Raw genomic sequence first — 25370 nt, forward strand, 5'->3', positions numbered from 1 at the left:
TCCATTCCCATTTTCAGAGGTTTCTGAAAATTCAGCCACTAGTTTTGGATTCTTCCACAAGTAAAAATATTTTGTCCACATCTACCCTGAATAATCCATACATAACTTTACAAGACTTCTATCCTGTCATCTCTCCTCTAAGTCTTCTATTATCTGAAGAAAAAAGTGCCAACCTGTTTTTTTCTAATAGCTGTAATCTTCAGTTCAAATAGCATACTTGTAAATAATTGGTCAGAGCTGGACAGTACTCCAAGTGCAGCCTCACCAACTTCAATTTAACTTCATTACTTTTGAATCAATCCCGATACATTGTTAGCATTTTAAATTGCTTACTGACCAGCTGCTTTAAATGATCTGTTTACCATATTGACTTACTTATTGTATTTTTTAAAAATTATTTGATGGGATATGGGCATCACTGGCAAGGCCAGCATTTATTGCTCATCCCTTATTGATCTGAGTGCCTTACAAGGTCATTTCAGAAGTCAGTTAAAGGCTAATCAAATTGCTGTGCATCTGGACTCACTACATTTGAACCCAGGTCCCCAGGGCTCAGTCTCTGGATTACCAGTCTAGTGACATTACCACGAGACCACCATCTCTCCTTCCATGTAGGTGATGCTTCTATTTCTCACCAAAATGCATAGCCTCACATTTAAACATGTTAAATTTCATTTGGATGTTGTAATTTAAAATATGTTGCCACACACTTTTTCTGAATGGTGGACCGATGAACATTTTAGTGAGGCAAGACCAATTAGAAATTGACAGGCAGATTTACTTTACAAATAATTTGTGAATTTGAAGTGAATTTTAATCTATTTTGTAACATAAACAAAACAAAATATACCAACCCTGTTCTTAAGCTAAATCCATTATTTAACCACAAAATTTCCTGAAACTGCCCAACTTAAAGTTTAAAGTTTGATTGTCAGCAGACAATGACAATTTCCAATTTATTCTTTCTTAACTGAGTTTGAAACCAAAAGCTTGACCTCTGATCAGATGTCTTCATGACTGGAAATTGCCAACTCAACTGGTCAATAAAACTAGCACCTGATTGTAGCTTGACCTCAAATAGTCCCCATTTATCTGGTATATATCTATCTCCAAAACGTTACTGTGTCCGGTTAAACGTCTGAGTTTATTTCACAATGCTTGAAGGCAGCTTTTTAAAGTGTTTAATATTGATTTTTTATATTTGATATTTTTTGTAAAATTGAAGTTGGAGAGATGGGTAGGACAATCCAGTTATATTTAGCTCTGGGTTTTCATAGCCAGATTTCCATAATTACTACCATATTGGAAACCTCTCTTTTAGATCTTCCATTTTATTTGAAGCTTGCCTTTCAGAGGCAGAAATGTTTGATTGCCTTGAACTCCAGTCTGTGTTAGTCATTATATTATATCCAAGGTTAACATTACCTACTTATCATTTTCTATTTTCACTGTGTGAGGCAATTCTCATGATTGAAATCATGTGTCTCAGAGTAAAATCATGGCCTTGTGTTTGAAAATCAGTTTATTAGGATTTATTCAAATCAAACTTGCATCAAGTCCTGTTTCACCCGTCCTCGTTGACTCTCACTGATTTCTGATCCAGCAATAGCTCCCAGTCCGGCAATGCTTTGATTTTAAAATTTTCACATATGTTCATGGCCAAACCTGCCCTTTCTGCAAGTTCCGCCAGCCTTACAATTCTCCGCGGTCCTCTAATTTTGGTCTTTTATGCAGAAGGAGGCCATTCTGCCCATTGAGTGTGCACCGGCCACAATCCCACCCAGGGCCAAAAGGCCTGTTTCTGAGCTGTAAATTTCTATGGTTCTATAGGTCAGTGGGACGAGGCAAAAAATGGTTCGGCACAGACAAGGAGGGCCAAAAGGCCTGTTTCTGAGCTGTAAATTTCTATGGTTCTATGGCCTATCCCCACAACCCCATGCATTTACCCATTGCTAGTCCCCCTGACATTAAGGGGCAATTTAGCCTGGCCAATACACCTAACCCGCACATCTTTGGACTGTGGGAGGAAACCGAAGCAGACACAGGGAGAAAGAGCAAACTCCACACAAACAGTGATCCAAGGGAATTGAACCTGGATCCCTGGCGCTGTGAGGCAGCACTGCTAACCACGGTGCCACCGTGCCGCCCTACTGCCTTGACCAAATAAATTCTGGAATAGCACCATAAATTACATATCAATTTATTTCTTTATTAAATCTTGTCTAGAACTATAAACCCTTAGGGAAAGGAATATGTTGAGTAAAATTAAAGAATTTAATGCATTAGCATTAGGTTTCTGTTATAATTCATTCATTGATTGATGTTTTTACAATACCTGTGATTGTTCGATCTCTGCTTTATTTAGCTTGATACCAATTATATCAGCTGCAAACCTTTGGAAACAGAGGAAGACCTGCAAAAGAGAACAGATTAAATTATCAGAAATAAGCAAACATATACAGCTGTCAAAATAACCACATTCATTTCTTTTATCCCCCAGTCAGTAGAAATTTAAATGAGATCTACCGATATTACATGGTACTGTATTTTACACAGCAAATAATTTCTCCAAGTTCTAACTGAAATGATGAAAATTAAAAGAAAATAAAACTGACAAATATAAAAAACAAATTGAATGGAAAGTTAAAATTGTACTTTTCTAACAGTGGTTGAAGAAACTAAATTTTTCCTTCACCTTAGCAATTGGCATAGCTTACAAAGGATATCCAACTGTAAAACCATGAAATTTGGCAGCAGAAGTAGGCAATTTAAGAATATAAGAACGAGGAGCAGGAGTAGGCCATCTGGCCCCTCGAGCCTGCTCCGCCATTCAATAAGATCATGGCTGATCTTTTCATGGACTCAGCTCCACTTACCCGCCCGCTCACCATAACCCTTAATCCCTTTACTGTTCAAAGATTTGTCCATCCTTGCCTTAAAAACATTCAATGAAGTAGCCTCAACTGCTTCACTGGGCAGGGAATTCCACAGATTCACAACTCTTTGTGTGAAGAAGTTCCTCCTCAACTCAGTCCTAAATCTGCTCCCCCTTATTTTGAGACCATGCCCCCTAGTTCTAGCTTCACCTGCCAGTGGAAAAAACGTATCTGCTTCTATGTTATCTATTCCCTTCATAATCTTATATGTTTCTATAAAATCTCCCCTCATTCTTCTGAATTCCAATGAGTATAGCCCCAGGCTACTCAGTCTCTCCTCAGAAGCCAACCCTTTAAACTCTGGAATCAACCGAGTGAATCTCCTCTGCACCCTCCCCAGTGCCAGTATATCCTTTCTCAAGTAAGGAGACCAAAACTGTACACAGTATTCCAGGTGTGGCATCACCAGCACCTTATACAGCTGCAACATAACTTTGCTAGTTTTAAACTCCATCCCTCTAGCAATAAAGGACAAAATTCCATTTGTCTTCTTAATTACCTGCTGCACCTGCAAACCAACTCCTTGTGATTCTTGCACAAGGACACCCAGGTCCCTCTGCACAGCATGCTACAATTTTTTAACATTTAAATAATAATCCATTTTGCCGTTATTCCTACCAAAATGGATGACCTCACATTTACCAACATTGTACTCCATCTGCCAGACTCTCGCTAGACTTAGACTATCTATATCCCTTTGCAGACTTTCAGCATCCTCTGCACACTTTGCTCTGCCACTCATCTTAGTGTCATCTGCGAATTTTGACACACTATACTTGGTCCCCAACTCCAAATCATCTATGTAAATCGTAAACAGTTGCGGTCCCAACACTGATCCCTGAGGCACACCTCTAGTCACTGATCGCCAACCAGAAAAACACCCATTTACCCCCACTCTTTGCTTTCTGTTAGTTGACCAATCCTCTATCCGTGCTAAAATACATTACCTGTAACACCATGCACCTTTATCTTATGTAGCAGTCTTTGGTGCGGCACCTTGTCGAATGCCTTCTGAAAATCCAGATACACCAGATCCACAGGTTTACCATTGTCCACTGCACATGTAATGTTCTCAAAGAATTCCACCAAATTAGTCAAACATGATCTTCCCTTCATGAACCCATGCTGCGTCTTACCAATGGGGCAATTTATATCCAGATGTCTCGCTATTTCTTCCTTGATGGTGGATTCAAGCATTTTCCCTACTACAAAAATTAAGCTAACCAGCCTATAGTTACCCGCCTTTTGTCTACCTCCTTTTTTAAACAGTGGCGTCACATTTGCTGTTTTCCAATCTGCGGGAACCACCCCAGAGTCCAGCGAATTTTGTTAAATTACCACTAGTGCATTTGCTATTTCCCCCGCCATCTCTTTTAGTACCCTGGGATGCATTCTATCGAGGCCAAGAGACTTGTCTACCTTTAGCCCCATTATTAGCTAAAGCCCCTATTGGCAGGTGACTCTGACATCCATCATTATGAAGTGCTTCGAAAGGTTAGTCATGGCACAAATCAATTCCAGCCTCCCAGACTATCTGGATCCACTACAGTTTGCCTACAGCCACAACAGGTCCACAGCAGATGCCATTTCCCTGGCCCTGCACTCAACCCTGGAACACCTAGATAACAAGGACACCGATGTCAGACTCCTATTTATTGACTATAGCTCAGCCTTCAACACTATTATTCCCATGAAACTCATCTCCAAACTCTGTGGCCTGGCCTTGGCACCTCCCTCTGTGACTGGATCCCGAACTTCCTAACTCACAGACCACTATCAGTAAGGATAGGCAACAACACCTCCTCCACGATCATCTTCAACACCGGTGCCCCATAAGGCTTGTGTTCTCAGCCCCCTACTATACTCCTTATTCACCTATCACTGTGCAGCCAAATTCCTCTTCAATTCGATTTTCAAGTTTGCTGACGACATCACCGTAGTGGGTCGGATCTCAAACAATGACGAGACAGAGTACAGGAATGAGATAGAGAATCTGGTGAACTGGTGCGGCAACAATAATCTCTCCTTCAATGTCAACAAAGCAAAGGAGATTGTCATCAACTTCAGGAAGCATAAAGGAGGACATGCCCCTGTCTACATCAATGGGGATGAAGTAGAAATGGTCGAAAGCTTCAAGTTTTTAAAGTGCCCAGGTCACAACAACCTGTCCTGGTCCCCCCATGCCGACACTATAGTTAAGAAAGCCCACTAACACCTCTACTCTCTCAGAAGACTAAGGAAATTTGGCATGTCAGCTACGACTCTCACCAACTTTTACAGATGCACCATAGAAAGCATTCTTTCTGGTTGTATCACAGCTTGGTATGGCTCCTGCTCTGCCCAACACCGCAAGGAACTACAGAAGGTCGTGAATGTAGCCCAATCCATCACTGCAAACCAGCCACCCATCCATTGACTCTGTCTACACTTCCCGCTGCCTCGGCAAAGCAGCCAGCATAATTAAGGACCCCACGCATTCTCTCTTCCACCTTCTTCCTTCGGGAAAAAGATCCAAAAGTCTGAGGTCACGTACCAACGACTCAAGAACAGCTTCTTCCCTGCTGCTGTCAGGCTTTTGAATGAACTTACCTTGCATTAAGTTGATCTTTCTCTACACTCTAGCTATGACTGTAACACAACATTCTGCACTCTCTCGTTTCCTTCTCTGTGAATGGTATGTTTTGTCTGTCGGTCCCTCTGAACAGTCTGATACCCCTAGGTATTTAACTCCCAGTCGTGACCATCCTGCAACCATGTCTCTGTAATGAGCACCAAATCATACTCGTTCGCAATGATTTTTGCTGTCAACTCATTTACCTTGTTTCGAATGCTACGAGCATTCAGATAAAGTGCCCTAATGCTAGTTTTTGTACCTTCTTTTTGAATTCTAACACTTCCATTAATAACATCTCCTGAGTTCTCCTTCCTTTTAACTTTTTCCTGATTTTTGATGTAATTGGAACCTTCTCCCCACATTTTGTCCTTGCTCCCTCCTTCTCGGACTCCTTACATAGGTTCCCATCCCCCTGGCATGTTAGTTTAAACCCTTCCCAACCGCTCTAGCAAACACTCCCTCAGGACATCAGGTGTAACCCATCCAATTTGTACAGGTCCCACCTCCCCCAGAACCGGTCCCAATGCCCCAGGAATCTGAAACCCTCCCCCGACACCATCTCTTCAGCCACGTATTTATCAGATATATCCTGTCATTTCTACTCTGACTAGCATGTGGCACCAGTAGTAATCCTGAGATCACTACCTTTGAGGTCCGATTTCTTAACTTTCTTCCTCGCTCCCTGTATTTTGCTTTTAGGACCTCATCCCTTTTTTTAAACCTATATCGTTTGTACCAACGTGTAGTACGACCGCTGGCTGTTCACCCACCCCCTTCAGAATATCCTGCAGCCGCCTTGACCCCAGCACCAGGGAGGCAACATACCATCGTGGAATCTCGTTTGCAGCCACAGAAACACCTGTCTATCCCCCTTACAATTGAATCCCCTATAACTATTGCACTGGCACACTTTTTACCCCTCCCCTCTGCAGCAGAACCAACTGTGGTGCAACGAGTTTGGCTGCTGCTGCTTTCCCTAGAGAGGTCATTCCCCTCAACAGTATCCAAAGCTGTATGTCTGTTTTGCAGGGGAATGGCCACAGGAGATTCTTGCACTACCTGCCTATCTCTCTTACTCTGTCTGGTGGTCACCCATTCCCTTCCTGCCTGCGGAGTCTGAGCCTGCGGTGTGACCACCTCTCTATACGTGCCATCCACGATACTCTCTGACTCATGGATGCTCCACAGTGTCTCCAGCCGCCGCTCCAGCTCTGAAATTCGAGCTTCCAGGAGCTGTAGCTGGAGACACTTCCTGCACACATGCAGACATGTGTGGGTTTCTTCCGGGTGCTCCGGTTTCCTCCCAGAGTCCAAAGATGTACAGAATAGGTGGATTGGCCATTCTAAATTGCCCCTTAGCATCAGGGGGACTAACAGGGTAAATATGTGGGATAGCGGTGATAGAGCTTTGGTGGGATTGTTGTCAGTACAGGCTCGATGGGCCCACTGCCCTCCTTCTGGACTGTAGGGATTTTATGATTCTATAGCCCTTAACTCCTTTTCTGATTAAAATTCTGTCTATCTCAGCCTTGAACATACTTAACAACCCAGGCTCTACAACCCTATGCAGTAAAGAAATCCATAGATTCATCATCCTCAGAAGAAATTCCTCATCTCTTGTGTAAATGGGTGACCCCGCCCCCACCCCCACTTAGTCTGACATTGTATGCCCTCTAGTCCTAGACTCTCCCACAAAGGGGAAACAACCTTTCAGCATCTACCCTATCAAGCCCCCTGAAAACCCTAAATGTCACAATAAGGTCGCCTCTCCTTGCTCTAAACTCCAATGAGCAGAAGCCCAACCTATTCAACCTCTCCGCATAAGAAAATCCCCAACTATCCAGGATCAACCTAGTGAACATTCTCCGGACTGGCTCCAATGCCAACATATCTTTCCTTAGATAAGGGAAACAGAACTGTTCACATATGTCAAATCCAAAAAACGATGATTGATAATGAAGGGTAATCAACCACCATTATGGCAACCCAATGTAACATGGAAAAGCTGAGGAAGGAAGGATAACCTGCAAAAATTCCTCACTGTCTTCTAATACAACATAATGCAAGCCAGTTTTATTATGTATTTTCTTGGAAGTGAAATATAATTTGGATTCCAAGATTATTGGATGAGTCATTCATTGCTACAGCTGATTCTGCCACAACAAAATGGCAGAGGGTTGCCATTTGAACCCGGTGCTGAGTACAAATAGGTCCAATTTTTACTGCAGCAAGGGCCTTGTTCCACAGGGGTGAGTTACAAATTTTTGGAAAGGTTGTAAATTAACTTAAAGGATGGATAAGTGGTATAAAACTGTCAAGCTCCCAAGCTATTTAAATGACCAGACCTTATTTAAATAATCAGACCCTGTGCCTGAGAGTTAAAAACAAAACTGTTCTAGCAGTTTCAATAGCTGCCTGTTGATATAACCCCAAGTACTTCCATTAGAGAATTATTAATGCTTGTCCACTTTCAGTAACCTACCATTATCACAGTGAGGGTTAGAAGTTCGCAGTTTGTTTGACAGCTCAAAGTGGGTTTTAAAGTTATGAATACAAGTGTTTATTTTTATTAGGGAATGATGCACTTCAGTATATTTAAATTAAATTAAGTAAATGGGCTTTTTTGGTGAACTTCACAGTGGATATTTATAACTTTATTTAATCTCAGCATGGCTCCCGAGGTCTGCCTATGGAGCTGAGATTCCCAGACTCGAGCTACCTGCTTCAGTAGCAAAAATCCAGCTCATAGTAACTGTTGTAATGTGGGCATTTTGCTAATTCACACTCAATAAATTTCCACAATAAATTAAGCTTTGGAGTGGGACTTGACCCCAAAATCTTGTGGAGCAGAGGTTAGCATGCTACGAATTGAGCCATGGATGACATGCTGATGGCTACAGTAATATAATGAATGGAAGATGCACAGAATTTAACTGTAAATAAACATTGTTTTTGTCAACCTTGAACTGTTCTGCAATTTAAAAAAATTCATTCGTAGAACACAGGCATCGCTGGCTGGCCAGCATTTATTGCCCATCCCTAGTTGCCAAAGGGCAGTTGAGAGTCAACCACATTGCTGTGGCTCTGGAGTCACATGTAGGCCAGACTGGGTAAGGACGGTAGATTTCCTTCCCTAAAGGACATTAGTGAACCAGATGGGTTTTGCTGACAATCGGCAATGGTTTCATGATCATCTTTAGATTCTTCAATTCCAGATACATTTTACAGAAGAATATAAAATATAACGCTTCACCATATCATTAAGAACTTGAATGATCATAAGAGTTGACTAAAATGCCTCTTAGCTTAATAGAAACTAACTCAAAGCACAATATTCTACCTAAAAATAAATTCTGATTTTGCAACTCTAATGAAAAGGAAGCATCGACCCTTGTGGTGGAATGTGTCCTTCAACTCCTTGACTGTATTGGGAAGATTGGAAGGAAGGAGGCAGGGAATAAAGAAATATAATGGTAGAAATTGAGAGCCCCAACATCCTGCACCTCAAGTATATCTAAAACGAAAATCCAAGCCCAAATTGGTGAAGGCCATTTTTACAAAATAAGCATCAGGCCTTTTAAGTAAATTATTACTTATTTTGGGCCTCCCGATAGAAATTGCTTTGGGATGAACAGGAGCCGTGCTTGTTCTGCTCAGAACATTTTAGTAGCTGCTGTGGCCTAAGGAGTGGCTATTGCCAAAAAAGTAAGTTATTTTTTCATCTTATAGAAATCATTCCCATGGAACCAGGAGGGAACACTCCCCCCAACTCCATAATGGTCTAATCAATGCCAGCTCCTTGTTGATCTCAGGACTTGCCTTTGAGTTTCTGTTGGCAGGATAATCACTAGCAGCTTACTTGTATAATGGCCATGAAACCAGAGGTCCAACTTTAAGCTGGTCTTGCACCTCCCAGTTGGTAAGCACAACACATTGCAAAAGGAGCCAAATGAATTTCTACCCCATATTGCCCTGTAGCAATGAAGTAAACATTTCATTCTCGAGCTCAGTACCTGAGCTTGTGTAAAACCATTCCATATGTGGAAGTTGATTCCATACTTTTGAATGAACTCACCAAGGTGCAACAGATAGATAACAAAGAGGGGCCCTAGCAAAAGCCACGTGGGACTTGATACAAGGTCAAGAAGAGAAGTCATTGCTGTAGATACTCAGGTTACAATCAGATAGGTAAGAGTATTGAATCAAGCAAACGCAATCCCACTGAGTTGGATTCTGGCCATTTGCTTGGAGAACATTCTGCCCTCTATCATCCTACCTGACCAGACTGGTTTCATTAAAAATAGACATATATACTCGAATATTTGACAGCTGTTTAACATTATGTATGTGCCTGTCACCTCCAAGTACCAGAGATGTTAATCTTGCTGGACGCTGAAAAAGCGGTTGATCGGGTGGATTGGGATTAGTTATTTTATGCTCTCGGGAGGTTCAGGTTCGGCCCAAAACGTACCTCCTGGATCAAAATGCTGTACTCCGCCCCTCTAGCTTCAGTCCGGACAAACGATGTGCATTCAGCTTTTTCCTTTTGTCCCAGGGCACTAGGTAAGGATGTCCCCTTCCTCCCCTGTTATTTGCCATTGCTATTGAACCTTTTGCTATGGCTTTTTGCAACAGCAAACGAGTGGTGGGGATTGGTCGGGAGGGAATCGAGCAGAAAGTATCGCTGTATGCGGACAACCTACTATTGTATGTGAGCGACCCGTCCAACTCGATTCCCGAAGCCTTATCTATTCCAGAGAGGTTTGGTCGTATTTCGGAGCACAAGCTTAACTTGAATAAGAGCGAGCTCCTTCCCTTGAATGCAGCAGCTGGTAGCCTCCCGCTCCACACCCTGCCTTTCAAGGTTGTCACGAGGCAGTTTACTTACTTGGGAGTGCAAGTGACTCGCAAATTTGGTGGGTTCTTTGGAACTAACTTTGCTCCATTCATGGGGCAGACGGAACAGGAGCTCAAACGTTGGTCCATCCTCCCATTATCATTGGCGGGCAGTATCAATGCGGTGAAGATGAATATACTACCTGAGATTTTATATCTCTTTCAGTGAATCCCAGTGTTCATTCCCAAATCCTTTTTTCACAGACTTGATCAGTTCATTTCAAGCTTTGTCTGGAACAGGAAAAACCCAAGAATGCGGAAGACAGTCCCCCTAAACGGGAGGGGGGTATGGGATTGCCCAATTTTATATTTCCTTATTGGGCAGCCAAAATGAGAGCGATAGTGTGTTGGGTGCAGAGAGAGAGGCAACTGGAGGTTCCTTGTTGGCTGCAGTTAGAATCCTCCTCCTGTGCTCAGTCTTCCAGGTAAAGCATTTATTGCCCATCCCTAGTTGCCAAAGGGCAGTTGAGAGTCAACCACATTGCTGTGGCTCTGGAGTCACATGTAGGCCAGACTGGGTAAGGACGGTAGATTTCCTTCCCTAAAGGACATTAGTGAACCAGATGGGTTTTGCTGACAATCGGCAATGGTTTCATGATCATCTTTAGATTCTTCAATTCCAGATACATTTTACAGAAGAATATAAAATATAACGCTTCACCATATCATTAAGAACTTGAATGATCATAAGAGTTGACTAAAATGCCTCTTAGCTTAATAGAAACTAACTCAAAGCACAATATTCTACCTAAAAATAAATTCTGATTTTGCAACTCTAATGAAAAGGAAGCATCGACCCTTGTGGTGGAATGTGTCCTTCAACTCCTTGACTGTATTGGGAAGATTGGAAGGAAGGAGGCAGGGAATAAAGAAATATAATGGTAGAAATTGAGAGCCCCAACATCCTGCACCTCAAGTATATCTAAAACGAAAATCCAAGCCCAAATTGGTGAAGGCCATTTTTACAAAATAAGCATCAGGCCTTTTAAGTAAATTATTACTTATTTTGGGCCTCCCGATAGAAATTGCTTTGGGATGAACAGGAGCCGTGCTTGTTCTGCTCAGAACATTTTAGTAGCTGTTGTGGCCTAAGGAGTGGCTATTGCCAAAAAAGTAAGTTATTTTTTCATCTTATAGAAATCATTCCCATGGAACCAGGAGGGAACACTCCCCCCAACTCCATAATGGCCTAATCAATGCCAGCTCCTTGTTGATCTCAGGACTTGCCTTTGAGTTTCTGTTGGCAGGATAATCACTAGCAGCTTACTTGTATAATGGCCATGAAACCAGAGGTCCAACTTTAAGCTGGTCTTGGACCTCCCAGTTGGTAAGCACAACACATTGCAAAAGGAGCCAAATGAATTTCTACCCCATATTGCCCTGTAGCAATGAAGTAAACATTTCATTCTCGAGCTCAGTACCTGCGCTTGTGTAAACATATTCCCTGGTAAATTTTCACTCCTCCCAGTATAGTAGGAGTGCACTTGTCAAGTCAACTCTTCGAATTTGGACGCAATATAGACACTACTTTGGGTTTCAGGCTGGTCCCTGGCCTCCCCAGTATCAGCTAACCATTTTTTTCCTCCGTCTATTTTGAATGGTGCCTTCAACATATGGGCTAATCACGGGATCAGAGCAATCCGGGACTTGTACATGGACGGTGTATTTGCGTCATTCCAGCAGGTGGTGGATAAGTTTGCTTTACCTACAACGCACTTTTTCAGATATTTGCAAATTCGAGACTTTGTGCGTAGGGCTGAACCTCAATTTCCGACGCTCCCAACTCGTGCCTCCATTGACATCTTCTTCGTGCCTTCTATTACTATGCGTGATATCATTTCTGCTCTTTATTCTCAAATTCTGTCCTAACAAAACTCTCTTTCAGTGGTTAGATTTTTATGGGAATGAGAACTGAGGGGAGGAGTTCTCGGAGGAGGATTGGGACATGGTGCTGCAACAAGTACACTCCTCCTCAATAGGTGTCAAGCTGGGTGTGATACAATGTAAACTCCTTCACAGAGCAAATTTAACTAGGGTTAGACTCTCTAGAATGTACTCGGGCACAAGCCCCATTTGTGAACGGTGCCAGCAAGCTCCCGCCACCTTCTTACAAATGTTCTGGGCTTACCCATCACTCTATAACTACTGGGCATCGATTGCGGCAACGCTAGATCGGGACATAAGTGCATCCCTCCAGGCTGTCCTGTTTGGAGTCGTGCCTTTAAATCCACCGCTGCCGAAATTCCAAATGGATTTTGTAGCTTTCACTACAGTCTTGGCAAGACGACTAATCCTGTTTAGGTGGAAATCAGGTGCACCCCCGACGCACTCACAGTGGATGAAGGAGGTGGTAGATACCATTAAGCTGGAGAAGATGAGGTGCACACTACATGGGTCCACTGTAAGACCTGGCAACCATTTATAGCGCACGTTGGGACGCTACAGTTGGAGCCAGGCGAGTAGATACTCGATGGCCCCAGGACCCCGGGTGCTCCCACAGATCCCACCAATTGGTGGATGCGCCCTGGACCTTTACCCGAGTACGCTCTCCCACCCTGCCGAGGTGCGGGGACCAACACGAGAACTTTTTTCCCTCTCACTCTCTTCTCTCTCCTTCGCTGTCTCTCTTTCTTTTCTCTCCTCACTAGTTTATAGCTTGGGCGCTCAGTTGGTTCTCCAGCGGCGTTCCTCTGCCTTTTTGTTTTGATATTATTACCGTCACTCCCTGTGCAATCAGATGGGACTTGGGCGGGATGGGTGCCGGGGGTTCCAGGGGCTTGAACCCTGGCCACGGGGAACCCTGCGCCCAGTCGCGTTGGAATGTACACGTGACCGCTGTGTGGATCTGTATCTGTGTTTGTTTACTATGTAAAATATAAGAAATTTTTCAATAAATATTTCAAAAAAAAAGAATCGTTAAACAGCATATGACACAAAGTAGGCAGCGCAGTACATTCTTGCTCTGAATTGCAGTGCTCCATATCATGAGTTTCATTTCTCATCTATGGTGACAGAAGATAGACTGACTGGAACTAAGAGGCAGACACTCACTGATTGAAAAACATCTGGAGAGAGCAGTGTGTTTGATGTACATTTCTTAAACTAGCAAAACTGTATAACACTAATTTTTGCTTTGAGAGGTAATGAAATGAATTCGTACAGATCAGAAAGTGCTCCGCATCAGGTTGTTTAACAGTAAAGCAACCCACAGTGCAGAAGTTACACATTATTAGACTGATGCATTAACCTCGATCAGTGAATACATTTTGTGGAAAGACAATATTAAGAAAGCAGAAGTAAAGCGAGCTACTACAGACTTTCTTTCCACAGCTAGGCTTGTGTGTGCAATGCGGATTCTATTTTGTGCTCAGTTGCCTATAACGTCAGGTACCGTGTGAGATGTTCCATTAACTGTGAAGGAACAGCAATATATTTCTAAGTCAGAATAGTGAGTGGTTTGAAGGGAAACTTCCAGGTGGTGGAGTTCTCTTGTATCTGCTGCCCCTGTTCTTCTAGATGGTAGCAGTTATGGGTTTTGGAGGTGCTGTCTGAGGAACTTTGAGTTCCTGGGGTGCATTTTGTAGATGGTAAACACTGCTGCCACTCTGTGTTGGTGGTGGAGGGAATAAATGTTTATGAATGCGATAATAATCAAGTGGGCTGCTTTGTCCAAGATGGTGTTCAGCTGCTTGATTGGTGTTGGAGCTGCACTCATCCGGACAAGTGGCGAGAATTCCATCACACTCCTGACTTGTGCCATGTAGGTGGTGGGCAGGCTTTGGGGAGTCAGGAGAAGAGTTATTCGCCGCAAGGTGCCTGGTCTCTGACCTGTCACATGTAACCACCAGTAGTTATATGGTTAGTCCAGTTCAGTTTCTAGTCAATGGTAACTTTAGGATGTTGATAGTGGGGTATTCAGCAGTGGTAATGCCATTGAATGTCAAGGGTGATGGTTACATTCTCTCTTGTTGGAAATGGTCATTTCCTGGTACTTGTGTGGCATGCAAGTTATTTACCAAGTCCCAACTCAAGCCTAGATATTGTCCAGGTCTTGCTACATTTGGACATGGACTGCTACAGTATTGGAGGAATCACTAACGATGCTGAATTGTGCAATTATTGGCAAACATCCCCACTTCTGACCTTATGATGGGAACATCTTTTCAATAATTCCTCAGGATGGTGCCCAAGGCCCAATCATCTTCAGTTGCTTTATCAATTACTTTGTCTCCATCATAAATCCACAAGTGGGGATGTTCGCTGATGATTACAAAATATTCAGTACCATTCACAACTACTCAGATACTGAAGCATTCTGGCTGCATAGATGTCATTAAAGCTAAAGCTGATAAGTGGCAAGTAACATTCGCTCCACTCAAATGCCAGGCTATAACCATTTCCAACAAGAGCGTTCTCTCCTTGATATTTAATGGCATTACTATCACTGAATCTCCCATAAATATGCTGGGGTCACAATTAACCAGAAACTTAATTGGACCAGCCATATCTATACTGTGACTACAAGAGCAAATCAGAGCCTGGGGATTCTTCAGCAAGTAACTCACCTTCCAACTCTCTAAAGCCTGTCCACAATGTACAAGACACAGGACAGGAATGTGGTAGAATAGTCTCCATTTGTCTGGATGGATGCAACTTCCAACACCACGCAAAAAGCTCAACACCTCTTTGATCGGCACCCCATCCACCACCTTTGACATTCACACACTCCACCACTAGAACACAGTGACAATAGTATCTATCATCTTCAACACGCAATGTAGCAACTCGTAAAGGCTCCTTGGGCAGCACCTTCCAAACCTGCAACCTCTATCAGCTAGAAGGACGAAGGCAGCAGACACATTAAAATATCATCACCTTCAAGTTCCCCTCCAAGTCTAATGACATCCTGACCTGGAACTGTAATCACCGTTCCTTCACAGCTATTGGGTCGAAATCCTGGAACTCCCTCCCTAACAACAATGCGAGTATATCTGCACACGGAGCGCTATGTTTCAAGAAGGCAATTCACCACACTTGAAGGGAAATTTTAGGAATGGGCAATGAATGCTGTCCTTGTCAGTAATGCTCTTCTTTTGACAGTCATCAGAGCACACCCGAAATTTGACTCTCTGCCTCTATAACAGCTTGGGATGCTTTATTAATTGTGCTGCATAAATACAAATCGTTGTTGTATCTAATAATTTCATTGTCTAGGAAGTGTGATGACAATTGTCTGTTATAATTCAGACACTAGGACTATGCATTGCAAGAGTCCAATATGCATTCTGCCTACTCCTTCAGTGTTTGGGGTACTCTGGGAGATGAAGAGGAGGTGGAAAGGCCATAAATCCCACAGATTGAGTGCCTTCTCAACTAGAGTCTCGCAGCAGGACTTTGCAATGTGTGGTCAACAAAATTGGCGTTGCTCACGCTATAACTTCCAATTTGACAGCAATTTTGCTCAGTAAATATTTACATTTGCCTTCTCTAGAGCTACTTTAGCTGTTTGACTGCCTTTTAATTATTGTTCACAGCTGATGCAAGTTCTGGTCTCTTTTTACTGGCTTTCCCCTTATAAGGAAAATATAGCCCATGTTTTCACTCTGATTGAAAATAGTATATTTATGAGTAAACAAGCACCCTTGGTTACTTCCAAAAACTTTTACTACGCCAACAGTAAATTATAAGTTTTTATGCATCTGATGACATCTGTATAATGTATTTCCTGGAAGACCATAGTCAAATCTGACTAGTTTATTCAAACACAATTGCATCCATGTAGTATACAATGTACCCTCCTCTAGCCCTACAACTACCTCTCTTCCCCCCGCCTCATGACAACAAATTTCTCTGACTCTAGCCTTGTGCATTTCCCTCCTTCTCCCTTTGCCCCACCAATAGCAGCTGTGCCAGGGCTTCATGCTTTGGAGTTTCCTTCTGAAATCTCTCCACCAACCTTTCCTCCTTTAAGGCACTCCTTAAGACCCACCTTTTAAACAATCTTAAATGTTAATCAACAATTTATCAGAAACATCCATCTATCTTCACTTATCCTGATTTGTATGCATTATGACGTTGATCTAAGACACCCTTACACTCTAGTCTTATTTGTGCAGATATGGTATTATTGATGACACAAATACACCATTTTTAAAGCACTGTAAACAAGATAATCAATTAAAAGTGACAGTGTCTTCCATGTTACCGATTCTGTGCATGTCTTACTTCAATCTCAATCTGATTGTTTTATCATTTGTCCACTTCTATTATTCTAATATAAGTAAACTTTTGCAAAATGGTCTCTATGTTTCTAAGAGGCAGATCAAACTCACAGAGTCTCCAGTTTTGGCAGAGACAAAATGTCCGCTGATGTTATTTTCCTGGCAAAATCGTTGATGCTTGTCCACCTTCACAGTTCTCATATGTTCCAAGTCAACTGGAGGAGAAACATGGACAATTTTGTTATGCATTTAGTGGACACATTTTAATATGTAACCATACATCTATTTCATTCAAGAAATTAAGCCAATTATACAACTATACAAAATTATACACAAAATAGTATTTGTCTTTTGTTCGTCATGCAATATAGGAATATATAATTCACACTGATGCAATCAGCAGCATCAAAATGTTACTGCATCACTTATTGTATGTGACCTGATAATTGAAATAATATGCATAGATGTTCCATCACTTCTCCTTTCAAAGTATGAAAAGCCCCAAATCTTAAATATTCTGGCTTAGCGCTTCTACAAAGTTTCATTGCTTTTTCAGGGTGATTTGTCCAGATTTGGCCAAACAAGCATAAAAGATTCCATAAATTTAAGTGTAAATTATGCCCAGCACATATCAGGATCCCATGATCTTTTGCACCGGTTACAAAATATATCATGTCAACTGTCCTTGCTTACAAAACTAGCCATGTCCCAATTACAAGTTTCTGCTAATTAATGGGCCTCTGAGATAGGCTCTTAAGATTAAACTGGTTCTTTGAGAAGCAAGAGCAAGAATAGGCAATGTTAAAAATGTTTAACGTTTTAAATATCAAAAAGTTAACTACGGTACACCAATATAACTAGTACATGATTGTGTAGTTTTTAGTTCTAAAATAAATACATAAATTCATTTTAAAACGGCCCCTGATTGCAAAATGTTCACTGAAATGCAATGTTATGAGAACATAAGAACTAGGAGCAGGAGTAGGCCATCTGGCCCCTCGAGCCTGCTCCGCCATTCAATAAGATCATGGCTGATCTTTTTGTGGACTCAGCTCCACTTACTTGCCTGCTCACCATAATCCTTAATTTCTTTACTGTTCAAAAATGTATCTATCCTTGCCTTAAAAACATTCAATGAGGTAGCCTCAACTGCTTCACTGGGCAGGGAATTCCACAGATTCACAACTCTTTGTGTGAAGAAGTTCCTCCTCAACTCAGTCCTAAATCTGCTCCCCCTTTTTTGAGGCTATGCCCCCTAGTTCTAGTTTCACCTGCCAGTGGAAACAACTTTCTTGCTTCTATCTGATCTATTACCTTCATAATCTTATATGTTTCTATAAGATCTCCCCTCATTCTTCTGAATTCCAATGAGAATAGCCCCAGTCTACTCAGTCTTTCCTCATAAGCCAACCCTCTCAACTCTGGAATCAGCCTAGTGAATCTCCTCTGCGCCCCCTCCAGTGCCAGTATATTTTTTCTCAAGCAAGGAGACCAAAGCTGTACACTACTCCATGTGTGGCCTCACCAGCACCTTATACAGCTGTAACATACCTCCCTGTTTTTGAACTCCATCCCTCTAGCAATGAAGGACAAAATTCCATTTGCCTTCTTAATTACCTGCTGCATCTGCAAACCAACTTTTTGTGATTCATACACAAGGACACCCAGGTCCCTCTGCACAGCAGCATGCTGCAATTTTTTACTATTTAAAAAATAGTCCATATGTAAATATGAAAGAAAACTCGAGTAAAAAAAACTTCTCAAAACTAGCACAATTTTTTTGCCATAATCTGCACCTGCATCACTAATTACACCCAAAGTAAAAACTCGACCCCTATCATCACACCTGCGTCTAAACCACCCAATGCCATAATCCTAGCATCCAGTAAGATCAATCATTCTTCTATCTCATTTATAAAATTTAAGTGAAAGGAATGAATAAGGGAAATGCTTTTTATTCAAAGAGTTTCTTCATTATTTCAGGAAACAAAGATATAATCAGCAATGTTTTGCTGTAAAAATGTCTATATTCTTCTTTTCCCGCCTTTTCCTAAAGCATTAACATGGTCCTACCGAATGCCGTTGCTCATTTTGGTTTAAAAAAGGATGGCCTATTTTGATGCACATCATTCTTAAAATATTGAGCCAAATGTTGCTGAAAAAAAGTGTTTGAATGACCAGAGACTTGTGACAAGGAAAATATATCCCTGGCATTCGAAGTTGTTGGCTGTTTCGCGCTGATCTGCCGTTAGTTTTGCCTAACCTTCCGTGATTTTTATGAAGTGGATCTGCACACTAATTGCCATTAATACTTGTCACAGAAAGTTTTGTAATTAACAAGTACAATGTTAAATGACAATTGACTCCAAATCCAAAATGATTCCAATCAATCTCTTGCCCAGAAATCGAAATGTGCATCTTATTCCTACAGATTGTAAATTGGAGATTTTAAAATTGTTACATTTCAAGATATATATTCTTTACTTTTCCTGTCTCTGAATGCAATCTTTCTTTTTTAAATTGCTCTTCTGAACCAGATTTAACATTGAATTCATTTTCTCTATTTGACTCTCAATCCTTCTGCAGTCCTTCCCTTCTCGATCCTTTAATATCATTGAATAAAGATTTGTTTTGTTGCTCACCTATGTGAAAACATGAACTTTACATTTAATACCTTGGAAATAAGGAACCAATATAAGTCAATGCAACTGAGGTGAATGGATAGCTGAACTCTACACAAGTTGAACTTTACAAATGGGAAGCCAGGAAGGGAGGCATTAAAATAATCAAGTGTGCAAATGGTAAAAGGATGAGCAAGTTCACGGGCAGAGATAAAGAGCCGAAGTGGAAAAAGTTAAAAGAGAAAATAAGCAGACTTGACTGAAAGTAAGTGGCTGGATCTTTTTGGGAGCACACAGTCCCCATGTCCCCAGCTAAAAGGTCGAGGGGAGCCCATCCACAATTCCGAGGCTGACCAATAGCAATTTAAGACTGGGAGTAGCACCTATTGTTTTAAGTTGAGACTACCACTCTTTCTTCAGAGAAAACCCAACTTGGAGAGCTTCCGGCCAATTCATAGAATTCCAACTGGGCGGAATGCCCTCCTTCTGCACTTTGAGCTTGCACTGACAACAATCCCCACCCAGGAATTGGATGGCTGGCAGTTCTGTAGTCCCAGTAAGAGTTTTAACAACACCAGGTTAAAGTCCAACAAGTTTATTTGGTCGCAAATGCCATTAGCTTTCGGAGCCCTGCTCCTTCGTCAGATGGAGTGGATATCTGAAGTTCCAGCAGTGGAAGCAAAAAGCGGGGGCTGCTGCTGGGAATACAGGCAATCTCACCACCCTGAGTAGCCCAAGTAGGTCCAAAGTGGAGGGTCTCAACACAAAGTATGCAGGGCAAGGTTCGAGTGGCTAGGGAAGTATTGAAGGGGTGGGGATGACTTGGGGAGAGTGCCTCCAATGGGCCCAGAGGATCCCCCTGAGTCAGGGATGGGCAAGTGGTGGGAAGACCAGCCTCTGGATTTCATGTGCATCCCCACCAGCAAGGGAGCATAAAATCCAGTCCAGAGTATGAGCTTTGAAACACACAGAATTCTATGATTTTATCTGGTTCAGATGTAAGGAGCAGAATTAACCAGGGACCGAAAAAATGGCTTTGGTCTTTCCCAAAGACAATTGAAGGAAGCCAAAACTCAAACATAACCTAATACCTGATATGCACACCAAAAACCTCCAATCTCCAACCTCGTATGTGGCTGAGATCCTCCGGTGTTGCTGCAGCAAATGGAGTTTGGGCTGAGTGCAAAATTTTCCATTCTCGCTAGCAGCAGGGCAGCCACACAGGAGATCAGAGAATCCCGCCTGCAGTCTCACAGCACAAGAGGTGATTGTATGTTGGAGAGACAGAGATAGGCTCCATCAGCATATAGGAGAAAAAGGCTAATTGAACTCTTAATTGGTGATACTTGTTTGCAATTCACATACAGGGTATTGTGCTTTTCATTAATTATACATTACTACCAGCATTTAGAACACTGGAAAACTAGTAAGTTCCAAAATACATATCAATCCTATAGATGCTTCAGTGAATAGTTTGCTTAATTTAATTGGAGACCCAAAGGGTCAAATTGGGTCAACCTTTAGCACAGCCTTCTGTACGATGTCTCATGCAAAAAACGGTGGTGTTATAACACATATTTAATAACTATCAGGAATAGACTGTGATTGCTACCCATGATAAAGTATTAACAGAACACAATCACGCATGTATCATCTGCTTTGAGTTGCAACAAATGTTACTGCTGAAATAAGAAACTACATCAATAGTGTGGAAGATATACATCTATAAGTTTCAAACAAAAATGATCAGTTTCAATGTGAATTACTAAACAACATGTAAGCATTAAAGTTGAAAAGCAGTCTGAATACCAAACATTATTACTCTATGAACAAGTCAATGAAGGAGACAAAATCCAGCACAAAACACCATCAGATGCAAATACAGTAGCTTTCACTAGATGGGAGTACTGTTCTGACAGACATTTCAAAACTGCTAATGGTTCAGCAAGATATAGGCATAATTCATAGCTTTGTAATGCAACAGTAGTCAAAAGGGTTGCTTATTTCTTTTTGAATGTACACTAAATGATTGGCATAACTTTTAGAATTGGATTCAATTACATGAAATGTACATTTCTACTGGCAACATTTTATTCTCCAGAGAATCATGCCAGACGAAAGCAGGTTAAGTACTGTATGAATCTGTATACTTCCAGGTCTACAAGCAATAAATTTATTTAATAATATATTTTGCTCAATCACTGCTTTCAGTATTGCTTCATTTTGAAGCTGGCCAGAGACATGCAGTGAGTGTCAGAATTTTCATGTTTACAGAAAACTCAAAATGGTCTCTGATTCATTAGCAGTTTGTTTATGGAGCCTGTTTAGTTGTATGACAAACGGATTGCTCTTAGTCAGGCACATTGAGAATTGACCCTTGTAAGTAATCTCCTGCAGAAGGCTAAGGCATCAATGCATAATAAAAACTGTGCTATTCTGACAATGCCTAAATGCCCAACCTCAAAAGTTTCTATTAAACCAAAAACAGGGGGAACAGCACCACGATGAGTAACCTCCACAGTCCCATTAGCACTGAAGCCAACAAGCCTCATAGGATATTTAATAATTTCAATACATTTCAATTACCTCCAAACTAATTACAGAATCATAACGTTACAGCAAATAAACAGCTTTATTCAACCATCAAATTTTGAATTTTTTTTTCCGTGAACAGCTTAGTCAAATTCCCACGGTAAAATACAGCAGATGCAGGAAATCTGAAATAAAAACAGAAAATGCTGGAAATACTCAGAGGGTTGGGCAGAATTTATGGAGAGAAAAACAGTTAATTTTAGAGTTCTGATGAAAAGGTCACAGACTTGAAACGTTAATTCTGTTTTCTGTCCACAGATGTGGTTTAACATGTTGCATATTTCCAGACCTTTCTGTCGTCTCATGCCACCCTTTTGCTCACTTTCCATATGTAATAGTGATCTGTTCATGGGCAGGCCCTGTGCTCATTTCCCCACATCTTACGGTCTTGCGCTCCACTCTTCAGTTGCTCGTAGTAGCCTCTCATTTTCAATTGTCAAGTTGTCTAACATCATAATTTTCCCAAAAGAGAAAATGATGGAAAATCTCAGCAAGTCTGGCAGCATCTGTAAGGAGAGAAAAGAACTGACATTTCGAGTCCAGATGACCCTTTGTCATCTGGGCTCGAAACGTCAGCTCTTTTCTCTCCTTACAGATGCTGCCAGACCTGCTGAGATTTTCCAGCATTTTCTCTTTTGGTTTCAGATTCCAGCATCCACAGTAATTTGCTTTTAATCATAATTTTCCCCTTCTCTTGATCGACATCCCTCTAATCTTCCTTTAACCACCTCCTTCAACAAGTTCTCATGCCTTAGAATATGGTCAATTCAACGTTACCTTTTTTAAATTGTATCCACTATCTTTTCTCCTCCACCAGCCTCAGACCTTCATTGCTCGTGTTCCCTCCAACTGACCTGCTCCATCTTTTTCCAGACCAACATTTCAAAACTTTTAGTCTTTGCTTTCCTGAAGGTTTGCGTTTCAGCCCATACAACAAGAGTCCAATTCAGTCTTGATAATTCTTTTCTCAAGAACTCTACTCATTCCATGTTGATCAATTCTTTATGTTCAGAGAATGCATTACTTGCCATTGCTATTCTAGCATTGATTTCTTTATAGCAGCTTTTGACAAGTTGTTTCCCCTGTACCCAAAATTTACAAGTTCCAGCTTTTGATCATTTATCTTGACCTCCACTTTCCAACCAACCCCAATCTTCATAACTTTTGTCTTTTGTTTTTACATTACTTTTCATTCCATAAGCTTTCATCATTTAATTCATTCCAGCCATTAGTATCTATAGATCTTTTGCTATGCTAGCCACAATGACTTAGTCATCTGCAAATCTCACTACTTTCACTTTCTGAACTCATGATAAAGTTTTATATTTCATCTAGTATTTCTTTTATCATAGCATGCAAGTTAAAGAGCAATGGTGATAGCACACAGCATTACCTCACCCTGCGCCCGAATACACACACGGTTTCACCAAATCCGAATTTCAGCTGCCTGTCCCATGTACGAGGTTACAATCATCCTTTTATCTCTCCAATCAAATCTAATCGCCTCCAGTATTTACAACAGCTGGTGCTAGTGTACCTGGTCAAAAGATTTTTCATAGTCCATAAACATGTATACTTGTTGGTATTCTATGCTTCTGTCACTGAACACTCATCACTGCCATAATCTCTTCAGTTTCGTACCCTTTCCTAAAGGCAAATTGATCACAGCCAATGCAAAAGCTTCCTTTGGCCTCCAATCTATTTGCTGCAATCTTTTAACATTATCCTGGTTGTGTATGCAATCAAAATTATGGTACAATGTTCTTCACATTTTGTCGTATTTCATGGTACTTTCCATATATCCTTTAATATTCCACTTTTGTTTTTGAAAACTGTCCAATTTAATTGAGTAAAATTTATGGACTCTGTTTCAACAACTAATTTGCAGACAGTTTGAGGGAGCCTGGGAACAAAACTAGGCCTCTATTGTAATGAGGCAAAATAGAGGGAAATGTGGAGACAAATGCAATTCCAGGTCTTACACGGACTTGTTATAGTTGGGGAGAGGTGGTGGGATAACCTTCCCCCTATTTTCTCACCTCTTGGCTGATCACAGCAAGATATATATAGTAACAAGGAGTATTTTAAGACTTCCGAGTGTTGTGACTTTAAAGAAAGAGATGTGGGCATCGTTGGTGAGGCCAGCATTAATTACCATTCCCTAATTGCCCTTGAGGAGGTGATGGTGAGCTGCCTTCTTGAATCACTAAATCCATGTTGTGTAGGTATACCCACAGTGATGTCAGGAAGGGAGTTCCAGGATTTTGACTCAATGACAGTGAAGGAACGGTAAGAAAGTTGGTGTGTGGCTTGGAGGGGAACTTGCAGGTGGGAGTGTTCCCATGTGCCTGTTGTCTTTTTCCTGCTAGATGGTAGCAGTTGCAGGTTTGGAAGATTCAGTCGAAGGAGCCTTAATGAGTTACTATAGTGCATCTTGTAGATGGTACACACTGCTGTCATTGTGCGTGAATTTTTAAATCAAGAGGGTAAATGTTTATTTTTCCAATCCTCAAAAAGTAAATACAACAGAATACCCATCCCTTAAAAACAGGCACATCAGAAAAGACAAGCTCTAGAAATGAAACATGAAACTAACAGACTAACAAGAAACAATCCACATGTTCTCCACCAGTGCTTTAAGATGAAAAGTGTTGTAGAACTGAGGATTCGCTCTCATGGTTTTTTGAAGACAATGGAGTTGGAATTTTTCATACAAGATTGTGGCTGTGCTTTTGTAGAGAAGAAATATAATTAGCCCCTTTCATGGCCTGAGATAACTCTTTTAGAGGTAGATTTATTTTCTTCTTTTCTCGGTGTGATCCCTCTGTGCTGTTGTCGCAGGCTGTCTTGCTGGATTCTCTTGTGTACAAGGTTTTGGCTACCTTTGGTAATGTAATGGCAGTTTTCATGTGGTCTCGATTTCCACATAATGGGTTGGAGCTGAGGTGATCGCGACACAATGTTATGGTTGTGGGGGAGGCGGGGATGCGAAAGAGGGGATGATTGATATTGTATCAAAATACCAGTTATGCTTAGCTCACTGAAAGACCTTATTTGACATTCCATCTTCATGATGCCAACAGGTCTGGTAGCCATTGTCTTTTAAATCCCTTGCATTGAAATAGTGAGAGGCCGTCAATTTGTACCTGGAAAACACTGTTTGCATTTTTAAGCAACTTCGCAGACATTTTGTTTCTGTCTGTCCAGAAACCACAAATGGAAGACACCTGACTTTCCAGAAACCATTTTGAGAGTACACAGTGTCCATTATTCCATGCTGCTTCCTTTTTGAAAAAAAAGAGCCCACCACCCAATTATTTTTACAGGCATGGCATGACCATCACAGACTGCACTACAAAGCGACCGACAAACTCAGATGAAATTTGGCTAAGGCGAGACACTTCCAGGACTCTATACATTCTTGACAGTAGTCCGAAATTTCATAAATCCTATGATTGTTATCTTTGTCCCTACCATTCAAATTTTACAG

General features: G+C 41.4%; 1 protein-coding gene across 2 annotated transcripts in view; it reads right to left on the minus strand.

Moving 5' to 3' along the window:
* rab28 (RAB28, member RAS oncogene family) overlaps positions 1–25370 on the minus strand; it is a 153116-nt gene that overhangs the window by 16140 nt on the left and 111606 nt on the right. For both annotated transcript variants that reach the window (XM_078214933.1, XM_078214924.1), the window contains exons 5-6: positions 16779–16882; positions 2336–2413 (exon numbers count right to left, since the gene is read on the minus strand). In XM_078214933.1, coding sequence (XP_078071059.1) covers positions 2336–2413; positions 16779–16882 — 182 coding nt within the window. The remainder of the gene's footprint in view (positions 1–2335; positions 2414–16778; positions 16883–25370) is intronic.

Source organism: Mustelus asterias, chromosome 1, assembly GCF_964213995.1.
Source record: "Mustelus asterias chromosome 1, sMusAst1.hap1.1, whole genome shotgun sequence".
NCBI classification, from domain to species: Eukaryota; Metazoa; Chordata; class Chondrichthyes; order Carcharhiniformes; family Triakidae; genus Mustelus; species Mustelus asterias.